At 38.6% G+C, this 16364-nt stretch overlaps 1 protein-coding gene across 1 annotated transcript; it reads left to right on the top strand.

The window, feature by feature from the left end:
• The first annotated feature begins 1350 nt into the window (after window positions 1-1350).
• LOC131662867 (UDP-glucosyltransferase 2-like) lies at window positions 1351-8478 on the top strand. The gene is made up of 6 exons (XM_058932838.1): window positions 1351-1439; window positions 6536-6869; window positions 7058-7480; window positions 7582-7813; window positions 7883-8108; window positions 8181-8478. The coding sequence occupies exons 1-6, from the start codon at window positions 1351-1353 to the stop codon at window positions 8476-8478; spliced, it is 1602 nt and encodes a 533-aa protein (XP_058788821.1).
• Window positions 8479-16364: the final 7886 nt, after the last annotated feature.

A 16364-nucleotide genomic window follows, 5' to 3' on the forward strand; every position in this document is an offset into this window, starting at 1 on the left:
ACTTTTTTCTCGCGGCCGTGACATTACATACGCACTCGTTTCCGTCTACTTCTCTCTAACCGATCGCAATCATTAGATATAGATATATATGCATGTACGAACGCGCGGAAAACGCGTAACTGTATATATATATGGAGCTGCTGCTGAGCTAATTATGATTCTGTATCACTGACGCGCGCGTGCCTCGAATACGCCATTCAAATCTTAACGGGACGCGAAAAAAAAAATCCCGACGAAAAAACCTTATTCGTTCTATGAAGATGTTAAAGAAAGAGGGTTTCAAGGTGAATGTCGAGGAGTGAATCATTGCAACGAATCCTTATAGAGGCGAGATGCACAACCGAGGCCATGAATTTTCGCCACACGCGTGCGGCGAAACTTTTTTTTAACGTATGCAACGTATGCCTTCAGGATGAGAGTTTGAATGATAAAACACACATCGGAATTGTTTTTTCTTTCCGATCGAGTGACGAAGGAAGTCTGCGAAGAATACGTATTAGTGAAGTCGTCGTAGGCGGTATTGCAATTTATTTATTTGCAATGCATTTTTGTATCTCCTCAGCAACAAAATCCCAACGAATTGCGGAATAACGCAACGAAGGCATACTTTTTTCCACTTAGGTTTAGAGAAAAACTTCGTCGTGGCTATAGTAGCTGGGTGCGCTAATCATCATTACGACGCTTAATTGCTTTTTGCCGAAATGAAATTCAACGCGCCCGCGTTGTCTGCGTCTCTCACGGCTACTTTTACTCGCTCGCAAGCGAGCTTACGTAAAGTATATGAATGCGCTTCAAGGGAGGCACAAAGATGATTAGAAAGTGAATAATAACACTTGTTGATTATTGCGTGCGTCGCTCGAGTATCACACGCTTATCGGAGAAAGAAAAGAAGAGGAAGAAACATTCGGATGTTGGACGACGTGTGAGACTTTCTAAAGTCGATGATGATTTATCCATATCTATCAATTATCCAGTGGTACAGTAAAGCATCTCTCATATGTACGCGTGAGAAAAGAGACTCTCCTTTACGTCCGTTGAGCACGCGTTCGAAAGTTTGTATATATGCCTATTCAACGGTATTGGCTACGTATTCTGATGCATAACGCATAAACATTTATTATCGAGTCAAAATTTCTCAACGAAGATTAATTTGTATACGCGTTTTAAATATGCTTGACAAAGTACAATGCCACCCTAGACAGCGCGCGCATTACAGTAAAAGGCTCGTCCCTGAAAGAAAAGCACGTAGTTTTTCACGCTGGGCTTTTCCTACGGTGGAAAGTAAGTTTTAATGGACTTTCTCTCTCACGCGCTCAACGCAAACATTGCGCAGTGTATATATCTTAAAGGATGACCAATCACAGTCCTACATTGTTTTTTAATGACTTCCGATTTCTACTTCTTCCAAAATGCAAAGGCTCGAGTAGGCTTAACGATAGGTAATGACAAAAGAACTAAGCTGTCGCTGGGTTATTTAACGATAAAAAAGCGCGATAAACCGTTAAGGCGATAAGACGGCGTAAAGACACTTTTATATTATACACACACACATATATATCTATATACGCGAAAGAACGACGGTCAACGTCGTCATTGGAAATCGAGAGAGAGAGACCATAAGGACCGGTTTTGCCGTGTGCTTTTCTCTAAAGCGCGCGCGAGTGAGCCCACGGAAATACCCTCGTTCTTCGAACGGTAATTCATTCCCGTAGTAAGCAGTAGTAGCTTCTCGTGCTTGTACTTTTTGTCGCAACCCCCCCCCCCCCTCCCCGCCCCTTCCAATAAAGTCACCGTGTAGCTACGTAAGTTTTCTAATGCTTCTCAAAGAGGAACCATTATACACTAGAATACGGAAATTAGCAAAAGCTCGATGGTTATTTAAATAGCAAACACGTATCATATCGATATTTACCGCATTCCAAACGATCGCAAAACTGGGAGAGAGGTACAATATCCATGAGTGCGAGCGCCGCAAGGATTCAAGGTTCCTCCTCCCTCCCTCTCCCTCCCTCACTCTCTCTCTCTCTCTCTCTCTCTCTCTCTCTTCTCGCATCGTTTTTATCTCTCTTTGGTTGTTTTGCGTTTATGGATCTCCAATCGCAGCGAAATATTCTCTCCCCCGCGCGCTAGGAATAGAAAAAAGTAAAATAAAACGTGCTCGCCCCGGCTCGAAACTCGTTTTTGCCGCAGGTTAATTATATCCCCGCGCTGTCTTGCCGATCTTATTTTATTTCATAGTGTCTCGCGCGTGGCGTATGTATAATTGAAAATGCAGCAGAGGGCGAGGACGAAGGCGGGTGCGAACGAACGCGCGCGCGCGCGTCGAACGAGCAGGTGTGCAGCACGCGGCGTTCATCCTTTCAATCGGTACGTTCAGCATTGTTATCTCCTTTATTTCTAAGCAACTTCATAAAACTCACTTTTTTGTAAGCAGCAGCGGCATATGGACTTAATAATCACTGGTGCGAGACAAACAATTATTCCTTCACTCGTCCCTGTATTTTTTGACTACTGGCAGAGGGCCGTTATTTCGTTAACAATCCATATATATACACACATATATATATATACACAGGTCTTGATATACACGCACACTTTTTTCTCGATGTGGGCCCTCCCGTTCAAAAAGGAGTCGCAGCCTTACCTCCGGCCCGCCGCCTTCGAGACTAAGCTGAGACGCTTGGGCCCCAACCGTGAGTTGGTTCCAACAACCACAGGCCGCGGCGGCGCGCCAGTGAGAGGGGAGAGAGAGAGAGAGAGATTCTCGAGGGACTTCAGGCGAGGCGGCGGTGGCTATACGGCAACCTATCCTACACAGCTCTCCCTCTCGCTCCTTCTCTCACGCGAGTTTGTCTGGCTACGTGTATACCTGTTCCCCGAGACACACACACACACGCGCGCGCACATACGGCCGTTAAGCTTTGCCTCCACTGACCGAGGACTTCCCTTCTTTCCGAGAGATTGATTTTGCCCGCTTATTGGATTATGCAGTCGTGGTCCAAGGCTTTTCAATGGGACTTGACTTTTTATAGAAGATACACGTCGGCTCCCCCGCTCCCCCTACTCTAGTCGCCCACCTGCGTAAATATCTCAAAGTAGATTTATGCTTCCGAAACGCTTCGATCGATGTTCAAAAAGAAAACTACGTTGCGCAACATGTGCATGCCTAAAAGTGAATAATAAAGGAGAAAAACGGCGTGCTTGGTTATTCAACCATCTGCTGGCCGAGGAGGAGGCAAAAGTGGAGAGCGCCACTCTGGCAGCAGCAGCAGCAGCAGCAGCATTTGAGACGTTGGTGAACGGCCAGAGCCGCAGCCAACGTTGTACCTGCTGGCTTCTCTCTCGTGCGGCGGCGCCGCGTGTATATACGTACGTACATTTTCCTTCTCTTTCTCTTTCGCCCATGCTTCGTGCGTACGGACAGTAGGCCATGAGACGACTTCTCTCTCGACATGCGTGTGTGGGGAGCAGTGACTCTGCGCGACTTATGCCCTCGCGCGGACAGTATGTCGAGAGAGATGCACACACGCGTGGTACCTACCTCATGACGCAGCCGAAACGTCTTTGTTTTTTCTCGTTTTTTAGAGCGAGATAGAGGATTCTTTTGTTGTTTTCCTCTTACTTCGCCTCTTCTTCGTGGTCTGATTTATTTTTTCTTGGGTTTTACATTTTTTTTATTTGGGATTGCTTAACGCTAATCAATTTTTTCTTATTTTCTTTTGCATCGTGCACGAAACTGCACATGAGATTGGGTGGAATATTCTGAGGGACATGAGTCATTTTGCCTTAGCACTAAAACCTTTTTTTAATGATGCAGAGTTCGTTCAATGTAAAGAAAGACTTTTTGCTTATTTTGGGCCACAGAGTCACCTCCCTGTATTTTTATATAACGAATAAAATTTTTATATAAATGTATAATTATCGATCTTATTATTAGTACATAATATTTGATGAGAAATTTGAGAGTAATCTATTCAATGTTACTTGTAGTACCATTTTCGTCTTAGGATTGCAGATGACAGTACCACAACATAGTTACACTTCAAACGTTTGTTGCCAAGAATTATCTTACAAAGTGAATTGAATGCTTGGACAAGCGCGAGTCATTTGACGATCCATTAAATTCCAAGCTCTGTCATCATTCTTTTATAACGCGGCACCATCGCGTCTCCGGCAAACTCACCAATGGCGAATCGAAAATTGATAATTTTTTTCAATAGACCTACACAATGAATCAATTGTCTTGCCATTTCGTTCGGAAAGTATACAATTATCGGTACTCTTTTCAGTTTCATTTAGTAAAAATTTTCTCATCGTTTAACAAAAATTGACCTTACTTTCCTATCTCTAACGGGAAAAAAGTCAAAATAATCTGTCCGAGTACTTTCGCATCCAGTAGGTCGTGACTATCGTGTTCTGCGCGATATCGCTCGTGCGTCTCGTATATGCGTAGATTGTGCAAAGACCAATTTTTCGGTGAGAGTTGACTTATAATTATAGTATTATATCAATACTACTGCTGCTACCTTAGCTACTATTAGCAAAAAGAGCTACTAGCTTACTTGATATTCATTAACTAAAAAAGATAAACCTTTTTCTTTCCTTTTCTACTTGATACCGATGACACGAGACGCTATGTACAACAACATACGACCGTTACGGAAAATGCTTTTTTCGTGTTTCACTCCACTCGGAAACTTCTCTGAAATGGCGTTGGTGCTGTACTGTAATCATCAAACACGGAACATTTTTAGTTTCCTTTGTTGCTTTTCATTTCTCGTTACGGTTTTCAGATTATAATAATATGTGTCAGCGTACGCGTGTTATCAAGAGCGAGAATTAATATACGTTAATGACAAGGCATTAAAACATCATTGCAATAACTTCCGCAAATGCGAGAGCCACTGATTAAATTGTAGAATTACTTTTTTAACTTTAAAAGTTGAAACAACTTGATTCCCAATTATATATTTATGTATATCGCATAGGTTGCACATCCTGTAATTTCATTCATAATCTCGACGGGCGTTTAACAACGCCTACAAGGCTCAAGATGAAATACCATCTGCTTGTACAGCAATAAACTCAAATTCATCAGGGGACGGTCAACCCAATTTCAAAAAGAAAAAAAAATCTCGAGCTTGAGAGCCATCGAGATCCCGCAAAAGCAGCAACGTCCATATAATCATTACACACGCGCGGAGCTTCCTCCCCCTTTATAGTTTCGCGCGTTAAATCTGCCGAGGAATATAAAAATTACAACGTCGTTTTGACGCAGCTGATATGTACACTTTAACGAGGCAAGACTGTATATATCGTAGGTGTACTTTACCTCCTCTGTTATCAGTAATATACCGTGGTGTATGGTATGGGTGAAGTCCGCTGCACACTGTATACTAGTGCCTAGAGGCGTTCAACCCAACAGCCATCCTACTCTCGTCCTTAGACTGCTCGGCAAACTGGAAAATCCTGCACGCCGACCGAGTGCAATGATTTTTTACGCGCGATACCCATAGCTGCTCGCAAAACAGCACGTGAGACTCGCTGCAAAGTGTCTCGTGCGAAAAAACGATCAAACTCTTTTGTTCTGATTAATTTACGAGGGTTGTATTATTGCCTGTGAATTGAATTTCAGTTATTTGTACGTACGATAACGGTTACACGAACATTTAAAAATGTAGATAGATCGGAAGAAGATTATTAGCTACCGAAAAGCATTTTCGTATCAAATTGAAATAACATATTCTAAGGGATAATAATAATTTCTATGTATTTTATCTAAATACAGGGAAATATTAAGCTTATATTTTTTCGTTTCGCTTAAAACTAAGAATTGCGCGTTTTCAAATAGCACTACCAGAAAATGCAGTTGCATGACTAACAAAGTTCCTTCAATAGCTAGACTACCAATTCTGATACTCGTTTGATAACAAATGTTTATTGAAGATATTAGTAAGTTTTCAGTGAAATAATTTATTTACATAATTTTGCAATTTTTTAAGTGAATTGTTTTATTAGAAATGTTCAAAACGAACTTGATTAAAATGGCCTCAATTAATTTATTGCATTATAAGCAAGGTGGAAAACTTTTTTGGATATAGTTCGTTTGGGATTGTGTAAGTCGATATTGGAATAAAATATCTCTGACTGATAGGATGTAAGAGGAAATTTTTATCAGTACAATGGATCAAATTTGCAGATATTGAAGATAACGATGCATTCAATCTTTGAATACAAACTAAACGACTAGCTGATAAGAGATAATCGTATTAAGAATGTATTTGTAGACATATAAATATACGAGTATACATGAATTGAATAGAGTTCTTAGCAGTTTGGTTGCAGGCGGATGGCGATTTTATTATTCCGAAAAAATTTTCCGCGTCACCGCGATCAGATGATAAATCAGTTGAAAAATTCCAATAAAATTAGTAAATTTCGTAGTAAAAACGTATCAAATAATAAGAATGCTTTTAAATCGTATATTATCAATTTTCTTTTTACTGCTACTATTACGATCTTGCAAATCTTATAGAATTTTAGCGCTTGCGCCTGTGGAAGGTAGAAGTCATTTCAATGTCTTAGAACCATTGTTCAAGGCACTTGCAGAAAAGGGACATCAAGTAGACGTTATTAGTCATTTCCCATTAAAACAACCATTTCCAAACTACAACGAAATTGTGAAATTACCACCACTCAATCTCTCGTCAAATCACGAATATGAAAACTTTTCGACGCGCAAAAAGAATTTCAAGTCTCTGCATATTTGGAAAAGAAAGTATTGTATCGATACACTTGAAAATCCGGAAATAACACGAATCATCGACCACCCACCGACCGATCCACCCTACGATCTGCTTTTAATTCAAGTAAGCACTTTCAAACATATATAATAAGAAATTTCATACAATTTAAATAATTATAAAGAAGTACTCAAATTTACCGAGTGCAATTAGTTATTTACATTGTGCAAATAAATATTTAAAAAAAGTCAAAATTAAAAAAGAGATGTTGAAAAAAATGCTAAACTATTGACCACCTTGACATTCTCCCTCAGTTTGTCAGCGGGTATCAATGTCTTACAGCTATTGGACACAAATGGAACGTTCCAGTCGTTGGAGTCGCAACGACATTTTTATATCCATATAATCATCGTTACATTGGGAATCCATTAAATTTGGCCATGTCATCAAGCAATCTTCGTGTTGACAAAGAAAAAATGAATTTCTGGGACAGACTATACAATTTCATCATGACGCATTATGCAATTTACGAATTTTACTCTGAAGCTTATAAACAAGATGCGATAATGAAAAAATATTTAGGTACGAACACACCTCATTATTCCGAATTAGAAAGAAGTGTATCACTGTTATTGAGCAATTCACATCACAGTCTTCACGGAGTTTTACCGAAGGTTCCTGCTTTAATTCAGATAGGCGGAATCCACATTGAAGATGATAATTCAACAATTGATCCGGTATGGAAAATCACCTTGTTATCTTTGTGACAGACAGCGTATTTATAAACATTTATATGCACAGACATTTAATACATATCAAAGTCATTATTTTTCAACAGAAGTTAGCAAAGATAATGGATGACAGTGAACATGGTTTCATATATTTTTCATTTGGAACTATTACGAAAATTGAATCTCTACCACCGGAAGCACTTGCACAATTATTTGTTGCTTTTCGAAGAATATCACCTATTCAGATAATCATGAAGTCGCAAAATCCTAAAGCTCTACCGAAAAATCTACCGGATAATGTACATACATTTTTCTGGTTACCACAGCGGAAAATATTGCGTCAGTATCAGTATATTTTATTTGAAATCTAAGATTCCGAACCATGGTTATAATATCTTTTCATTTTAGAACATCCGAAAATTCGAGGTTTTATTTCGCATGGAGGAGGATTAGGTACTCAAGAGTCCGTTTATTATGGTGTGCCTACTATTTGTGTTCCACTTTTCGCTGATCAACATATTAACTGTGATATTACTTCTGAAAAAGGTTTCGGACAAAAATTTATCATGTTCAATGCTCCTCAAGAAGAGTATCATCGTGTAATTGACGAATTATTGCATAACCCATCTTACAAGTAAGTTCTTTTTTTGAATAGTTTTAAACGAGAAATTTTGTTTTATTTGTATTAATTTCATATGTTTATCAGACATGCCGCAAAACGAATATCTAAAGTGTATAAAGACCGTCTGGTAAGTCCAAAGGAGGAGGCAACATACTGGATAGAATATGTAATACGTCATGGAAAAGATGCTCTTCGATCTCGTTCGTTAAATTACAAATGGTGGCAAATTGAATTGTTTGATGTTTATGCTTTCATAATGATATGCATTTTAGCTGCAATGTACACAGCGTATTTTGCTGCATGCCGTTTAATAATGTTCGCTTTATCATTTATTAAATCGTTTACCTTAAGATATATACGACTAAGTAAGAAGTTACGTTAGAATAATGTCAGAAAAAAGTGTATTATTATTGTAGTTAGACGTATCTTAAAATAAAAGAGAATGGAAATTAAATATGTCCTGTAGTCAAGCTATGGTATATTAGTCCGTGCAAATACATTTTGTACCCAATAACAAACATCAACAATAGCCCAGTGAAAAAAAAACTGATTCAGGGATAAAAAATACATAAGAAAGCATAACTATTTTCCATTTGCAGAGAGAACATTGCTCTATGCTGTGAACCCACGAGAATTCCTATTGGCTTTTATATTCGCCGATCGAAGTGAGCGTAGGCATATTATGGACGCGCGCGACTGTGCGTATTCGTGACGCAACGGTCACTGCCGTCGCAGTTAAAAATTGGCTTTCTCGCAAGAGTAGCAAGAATATGTGTGAATGTTTGTGCAAGTATTGATGTAAGAACAACACATATATATATAAGAGTGTGATGCTACCATCGAGAGATAAATGACTTGCACGCCTCGTTAGCTTACAAAATAATTGAAAGCCTTTTTTCTTTATGGAAGTGTTTAACTACGCTGCGACTGTATGGAGTACCACCTTGAGACGTGCAGGAAATTGCGAGACTGCGTTTCTTTATTTTTACTTTAGAAAAGTATTATTACCGTAAAGTCTCTAAAGAAATCACGGAGATGAGAAACGCGATTTTTCGGTGCTTCATTTTTTATCCAACTATTAACTCCTACTATTAATTGAAAATTATTAGTTGGAACACTATGGATATCAAAAGATGATCATATACACATAACGAGTGAAAGTAATGAAAATTTTTGATTGTTTTGTAATAATATACCCGTATGAAGCATCTGCTTTTTGCATATTTATGAGCAGAGAATAAACAGAACCGGAGAGAAATTTCAAAATCAACATAAAAGAAACTACAATTTCATGATGTTTAGTTTGAAATTGTTTTTCCGCTCATTGCTGAGTCTACTTCAGATCATTCAGAAAAATTGAACTGAACAGATAGATATCAATTGAATGGCACTACGTGACAGTATAGCTAATTTTCATCGAAAAAAGTATGTAACTTTTAAATACATTACACAGTTAAATGAAAGAATACATTTACTGGATCTTTGAGTTTCATATCTGTAGTTCTTAAGCTTTAAAATAAAGTTTTTATGAAATCTATATTCAACAGATTTTTTTTTCTATTTATATCATAATAATAGTCTACATAAAGGTAATAATGTAGATATAGATACACTCAGTTTATCCATCAAGTACCGGTATTCATACAGAAAAGACCATCGTGCCCTAACGGAAAGGGAAAAAAGGGAAGAAGAAAAAAATGACGCACAGACACCGTACGGAATCGACAAGTCTCAATCTGCCACACTTTGCACGCCAACAAAATCAATTATCCATCGTGAAAGTCAGGAAGAAATGGCGCCAATTTGAAAAAAAAAACATGATCCACACATTGATCACCATTCAACGTTTCCTCCCCCTCCAGAGAGAAAAAAATCAACTCGTCTGCATACCGACCAATTCCTAGCGGTAGGATATAAATTTGGACTGCGTAAGGGGTCATCGGCCTTCTCATACTTTCGCAGGTGGTTATATATGTTACGTCCGCTTATGCTTTTTTTCGGGCGATAACGCTTTGCTTGTATGTTGCATTAAAAAAAGGAGGGATCTTGGCCTACAAAAGGCCTTGCGCGCCGCACCGTTTGCTTTTAAAACCGGATGGGTCATTACATCGTGATTCACGGCGAGATGTATTCTTCGTTACCTTCTTTTTCTTTACCTGGTTATATGTCCGCTAGGAAAAGCGGCTGAAAACTCACGAGATTTTTTTGGACGGAGATCGTCCAATATTTGTTTAATCACTGTGATTTATACATCATTCTCGATTTGTGTTAAGTGCACCCAGTGCCAATTACTTTTCACACGCTGAGCAGTGTCGCGATTTGCAGAGTCACGATGCACGCGTGACTTTGCAGAAATTTCTACAATTGTCTATGAACGTCAAGCATTTAGGATTCAATTTTTGTAAAAAAAATTGGCTGGACGTTCGACGTATCCATCATCATCGTCGCCGTAGTCGTCCGGTTAATTGGAATTCTCTGCAAGAGGCCCAGGAGTGTAAGTTATGCGCCAAGCCGTCAAAGCCGAGCACGCAGAGGAGAGAGAGAGAGAGTCGCGACTAACGGGACGACGACACTCCGCCGCGGCCAGCCAGCTGAGCATAGCTTGTTTTGCGCACGGACACTTTGCGTATAACGCAAAGCTCGATCGTGCTTCGACTTCGAGCTGTTCCCGCTTATAGTATGTGCTGGGCGAATTAGAGGTGCTTGACTATCGCTGACAACATTACTGCTATAGTATTTACGAGTTGTCGAGTGACTTGGACTTTTCTCTACTTTGAATCTCATTGATGTCTTTGATTGAGTGTCACGTCTGCGAGATATTAATTTTTGAAATGGGACAAGATTAGAGAAATTATATATATATTCTCCTTTTTTCAAACAAATATTGCTTTTATCATGGGAAGCTTATTAATAAAATGTCTAGTACATGTGTATACATAACTCTTTACTGCATTATATCTTATCTAGACAAACATTCTAATCTGAAAGCTGTGTGCTTTTATCCTGTAACTAACTTTGTTATTTGATCCGTCTGCTATTCTTCTACTTCAATTAGATTCCAATGTGAATAATTATCTATTCTTGGGCAGATTGATTTGTTTTCGTCGTAAAAGAAAAGAAAATTTAAGTGTGTCAAGTTGGTCAAGAACAATTGAGTTTCGTCGTTAAAGATAAGTAGGTGAGAGATCGCGAATCCAGCTGACGGTAGGATGTCATTATCAAAGTAAGCAAAGAATGAAAACCGTTGAGCGAGGGACACGTTTTGCCACTTGTCAGCGTCAACAACGCGAATGGTAATCAGTACGAGCGTGGTTTTCGTGGCTTTGCGAAAAAAAAAAAAAAAAAACGAGGCCTCGCGGAGCATGTAATTTTTCGTCATGTTGTCGTTAAATTACATAATGAAAGAAAATTAATGTTATATACTACTTTCATCAGCTTATTATGATAAGACGGAACAAGGTTACTGCGGCATACTCTACCACTTGATTTCTTTACGAAAATTTGTTTCGAGTTGCATATAAATAATTAGTTTCGGCGTTGAAAAATTATTATATTTTTATGTAGGTATACATTTATTGATATTTATTTTTGCAAGGAAAAGATTACGACAGATTGAAAAAATATATTGAAGACATCGTTATTTTAAAAATTAATTTGAAGAACTCTTTTTGAAATTGCAATGTATACGTAATATTTTACAGTGTTTCCGAAAATCCTAAAGAGACGGAAAGTAAATGAAAGTTTCGCAACATTTATACACATCGATCGTAGAATCTGATTCTAAAGTCATTAAATTGGCGAGAGTCGTAAAATTGTTCTAAAAAGTATCGCTGTTAAGCATCTGTACTCCAAGTCGTGAAGATTTTCAAGCGATAATCTATACGCTAACGTAACTTCTCTCACTTGGAAATTTTATTTCAATAGGGATAGAAAACCTGTTGATCAACAATACCCGTAAATTAAAGAAAAATCAGATAACTTCTACGGTAAAAACGTTCGTAACATTCTAATAAACATAAATAAAATATTTGTCGTCATCCTAGTACGCAAACATAGTTTCGAGTATTCAAACAAAGCGCGTACGCACATACCTCACTCAGTCTCTCGATATTGCAGTTAAGAAAAAAGAAGCAGAAAAAAGAGATCCGAATACTAAAATAAAATCTGAAAATACAAGGAATTCCTGGGCCTCGCAAAAATGTTAAGTCGCGCATGTCAGCAAAAAAAGGGCGTTAAAAACCAGTGGGAGCTAACAGTCGTTTTTTCTTCTCATTTCACGTTCCTTCAATTCTCTCTCATCGATGCTCGGTCTCGTGTGCGGCTGCACACACGTAATATGCAACGGAACTTCACACATTCCTGACGGCGGCAGCATGCAGCAGTAGCGATGCAGGTGCTTTCTCCTCGCCTCTTCGTCATTCGCTCTGTTTCTCGCTTCGCATACATCGGCATCCGCCTTGCTCTCGTCGCGCAACATAGTTTACAGCTTCAACAACCGATTCTTCTTTTCGTGATTATTCGAAGATGTATTCACTTCTTTTCAAAAACCTTTACCTCATTTGCATGAGGTTTATTAAAAATAGGAACCGTTACGATACGTTCACTCGTATATGCATCATCGAGAGTAAAAAAAAAAAAATCCGATAAGCTAATGCTCAAAAAAATACTGTCTATTCAGTATATACCTCCACTTCATACACTTTTAATACACATTTCGCCGATCTATTTCAAGCCAATCTTTCTCTCTTCTCTCGCTCACCTCGAAGGATGGTTTAAACGAACGGTACTTGTCCTGCGCGGCGCCAATTGCATAATCACAGGGCGTGTACGATCTGTTTAGAGCCGACACTGCAGCAAAGCCCCGGAATGCCTATATATATAGCAAAAAGAGATCATTGTATATATACAATATTAATAACGAAAATCGCAGTTCAGATCCTCAAGCTGTTTTTACAGCGCGCGGACCGTCCCTATTATTATGTATAGCGTTGCACGGCGTCGAGACAACTCGAGTTCTGATGAATCGCTGGGTGTGTATTATATGCCCAGCAGCATGCTCGGTGGTCGGCATAAGAAATAAAAATGAGTTTGAGATTAGTATCGAGGTTTAGCTATATAAAATTGCGAGAATTAACTTTTTTCTTTTAATATTTATATTTACAGCGAGAATCTGTGTGACGAAATGTGCATCAAAGCTTTGATTCATGCGACGGCAGAAGCAACAATTTTCTCTCGGCAACGACAATTCCGCACGTAATTGACTAAATAAAAGTATAATAATGCCGCGCTGCGCGTTGAGCAATTCACTGGCGCAAGCTTATACGATGGTTAGCTTGTATATTGCGCGCCGCCTCCTGCTTCACGTTGCGAGGGTGCAATGCATATACGTACACAACTTCGTTGTAGCAAGATGTGTACGCTTCGCTCTCTGTTTTTTCAAGGTTTTCTCCGCGACAGGATAAATCCTTTGCGACATGTTGCTTCAAACGATTAACAACGTGGCTCGTTGTATTTACAAAAGAGCCGCTCGCGCACGCTTGCATTAAATTCACCACAGGAAAGGTCACGACGACGACGTTGTCAGTTTTACGCGGATAATATCTCCTCGTTTCCGGTTTATGTAATTGACTCGGTCACAAAGGATGGTGCGATTGACAGTATCGTGAAATTGGTTCGTTCCTCGAGTAGATAGTTATACCGTCTTTTATTTTGATGATCGCGAGGTGATTTCAGTCTAAGATCCATCATAAAGAAATCCGGAAAGAGCATTTGTGACTATAAACAGGGAGGAAGAAAAGAAAGAGAAATTACAACAGCCGCTGCAATGGTACACGACGATTGGTTAACTGTGCTGTTTATTGAATTGAAAATTGAATATTCCGATGGGTGTGGTTATAACGTAATGAAAGTTCTTCTTAGTCATGGCAGAAGCTGGGAACAGTAGGTACATCAGATCGAACGGTTCCGTTTAAAATGCTGTGAAATAGGCATCGATAACGGAAAAGGTATAGAAGAAGAGAGGGCGCAATTATGCTGATCCGATCACGGTGCAATTACAGAGACACGAATATGTGCTAGGTGCACATTCATCCCTGCAGCATTGCTGCGCTATTTCAATCACGAAGCAGAGAACGAGAAAGAGTCGTGAATCAGAGTTATTCCCTTTGGTTTTCGCAATAGTGCGCGCACGCTAAACGTGTGTCACGTGCTATATAACGGATATTCTTCGCAGAGAATTCTTACGCATGCTATTTCATAGCAATTACATATGGACAAACGTACAGTTAGGGAAATAAAACGATATGGCGATCGGTCGACGCGAGGCTCATTGATTGCGAGGCGCGCGCGGCGATATTATTCAGCGGGCATCATCAGGAAGAAGAAGCGACGCGCGAGGATGGAAAAGGCAAAAGGTAGGCGAGCGAGCGTGAGCCGAGGAGGAGGTGGAGGGAGCGAGAAAGAGAGGAGAAGGAATGTAGCGAATGGGGTCGCTGCCGTTGAAGGCGAACGGCTGCGCCTGCCTGCCTGCCTGCCTTCCTCCATAATACTCAGCCAAGCCATTCACATTCTCTGCGTACTAATTCGCCAAGAGGGAGAGAGCAACGTACGCGACCGTCAGACGAACGCGCGCTTTCCTTATGTTGCCGCATGGCGCAGCGAGAGAGAGAGATGGGATTTACGGACTTTTGACATCTCGCTTGACAGACTCTTGCGGCTATGTGTATGTTTTAGCTGAGTTTTATGTCGTGGGCAGATGCAAGTTGTGACTACTTCTTTTATTTTCGAGCTTGTCACTTATTCGCAGAATCGTTCATCATTTCGCAAATGCCCTACTGAATTGCTTACGATGACTTTCTTTTTTCTCATTTTTGGTGTGTTGTGAGATTCTAAATTTTTTAAATACGATTATCTTGAATCCTACAATGAGTTTCCATGAATTCAAAAACTACTCGTGCATTTGTATGGACGTAATAGGATAAGTGAGCTTTCGACTTATTTACGCGTTTTTTACTTTGTGCGAATGGTTTGAGAGAAAATTACGTTAATTATATTATTGCTGGCGGTCGGCAAAGCTTCAAACGATACTGAACTGTCTTCCTGCGGTGGCACAATGCTGCTTAGATGGCAGCACCTCTAGCAAACGTTTAACAAAATTACTGTTTTACAATTTCAGGATTAAAGTTGTTATTTTTAACTATGAATTTGAGACTGTACTTTAGAATATTCAACATTTTTTGTATTATTGAAGTGAGTTGCATTACAATTTAAATATACGATCATTCTAATTAATTTTTTTTATATGGAGTACAAATACAAATTTGATCGCAATTCCATATGTTAAGTTTCTTATACGTATAATATGAAATTGAGAGAAATCACATAAAAAATACCTAAAATTTACTCAAAAACGCAGTACAGAGTGTTCACTTTTATTTTTATGCCAATAAAATTCAAGATTATTCCAACAAAAGCATGAATTTTCAGTTATTTTGATTACGTGAAAATACTATTTGCTATGATTGTAAAGAATCTAAAACAATTTTTGAAGTTTATGATTTTTTATTGACAGTTGGCAAAACATTCTTTCAGTTTTTATAGTTCCTCTACAGACCGTTAATGTGACGCAGATGGCAGCACGTCTATAAGATTCCTAGTAGAGGTGATGGTAGGATATAAATGAGTATTTTATTCCGCAATTATTTCATATTAAATAAGATCAATTTTTAATTTATCTGAAGCAAATTTGTTACATTAATTTATACTGATATCATATAAAAAACTATCGTAGAAATATTATTTTCGAAATATTAATTAAAATTTACGAAATGACCAAATTTATTTTTGCATTTTAGGAATAGAAGGAATTTCTTATTCAGCCTGAAATTTTCCTATTGCTATTCCGCGCATATCTCTAGAACGATTCAAGCGATTTCAAAGGGAGTAAACTATTTGAAAAAGTACGCTTCCTAGACAGTGCCGTTTCCTTACTGAATTGATTTGAACATTACATTATGAGTAATTGCAAAAATTTTTAAGTCGGCATTTTTTTTTATTTAATACTATATAATAGTATTATTACAGGAAGGATGTTGTAGTTGGAACAACTACGAGTATAATTAATAATTATATTTCTTAGTATCGCTCGAATACTTATTTAATATATGAAATATTTAATAAATATAACAAAGAGAATCCATAATTAATTCGAAAACAATTCATCATAGAAAGGCAACCTTAATATTAACACCCCATAAAAAATAAAAAAAC

This window comes from Phymastichus coffea, unplaced genomic scaffold (genome assembly GCF_024137745.1).
Source record: "Phymastichus coffea isolate CEN01 unplaced genomic scaffold, Cenicafe_Pcof_1.1 PCOF00028, whole genome shotgun sequence".
NCBI lineage: Eukaryota > Metazoa > Arthropoda > Insecta > Hymenoptera > Eulophidae > Phymastichus > Phymastichus coffea.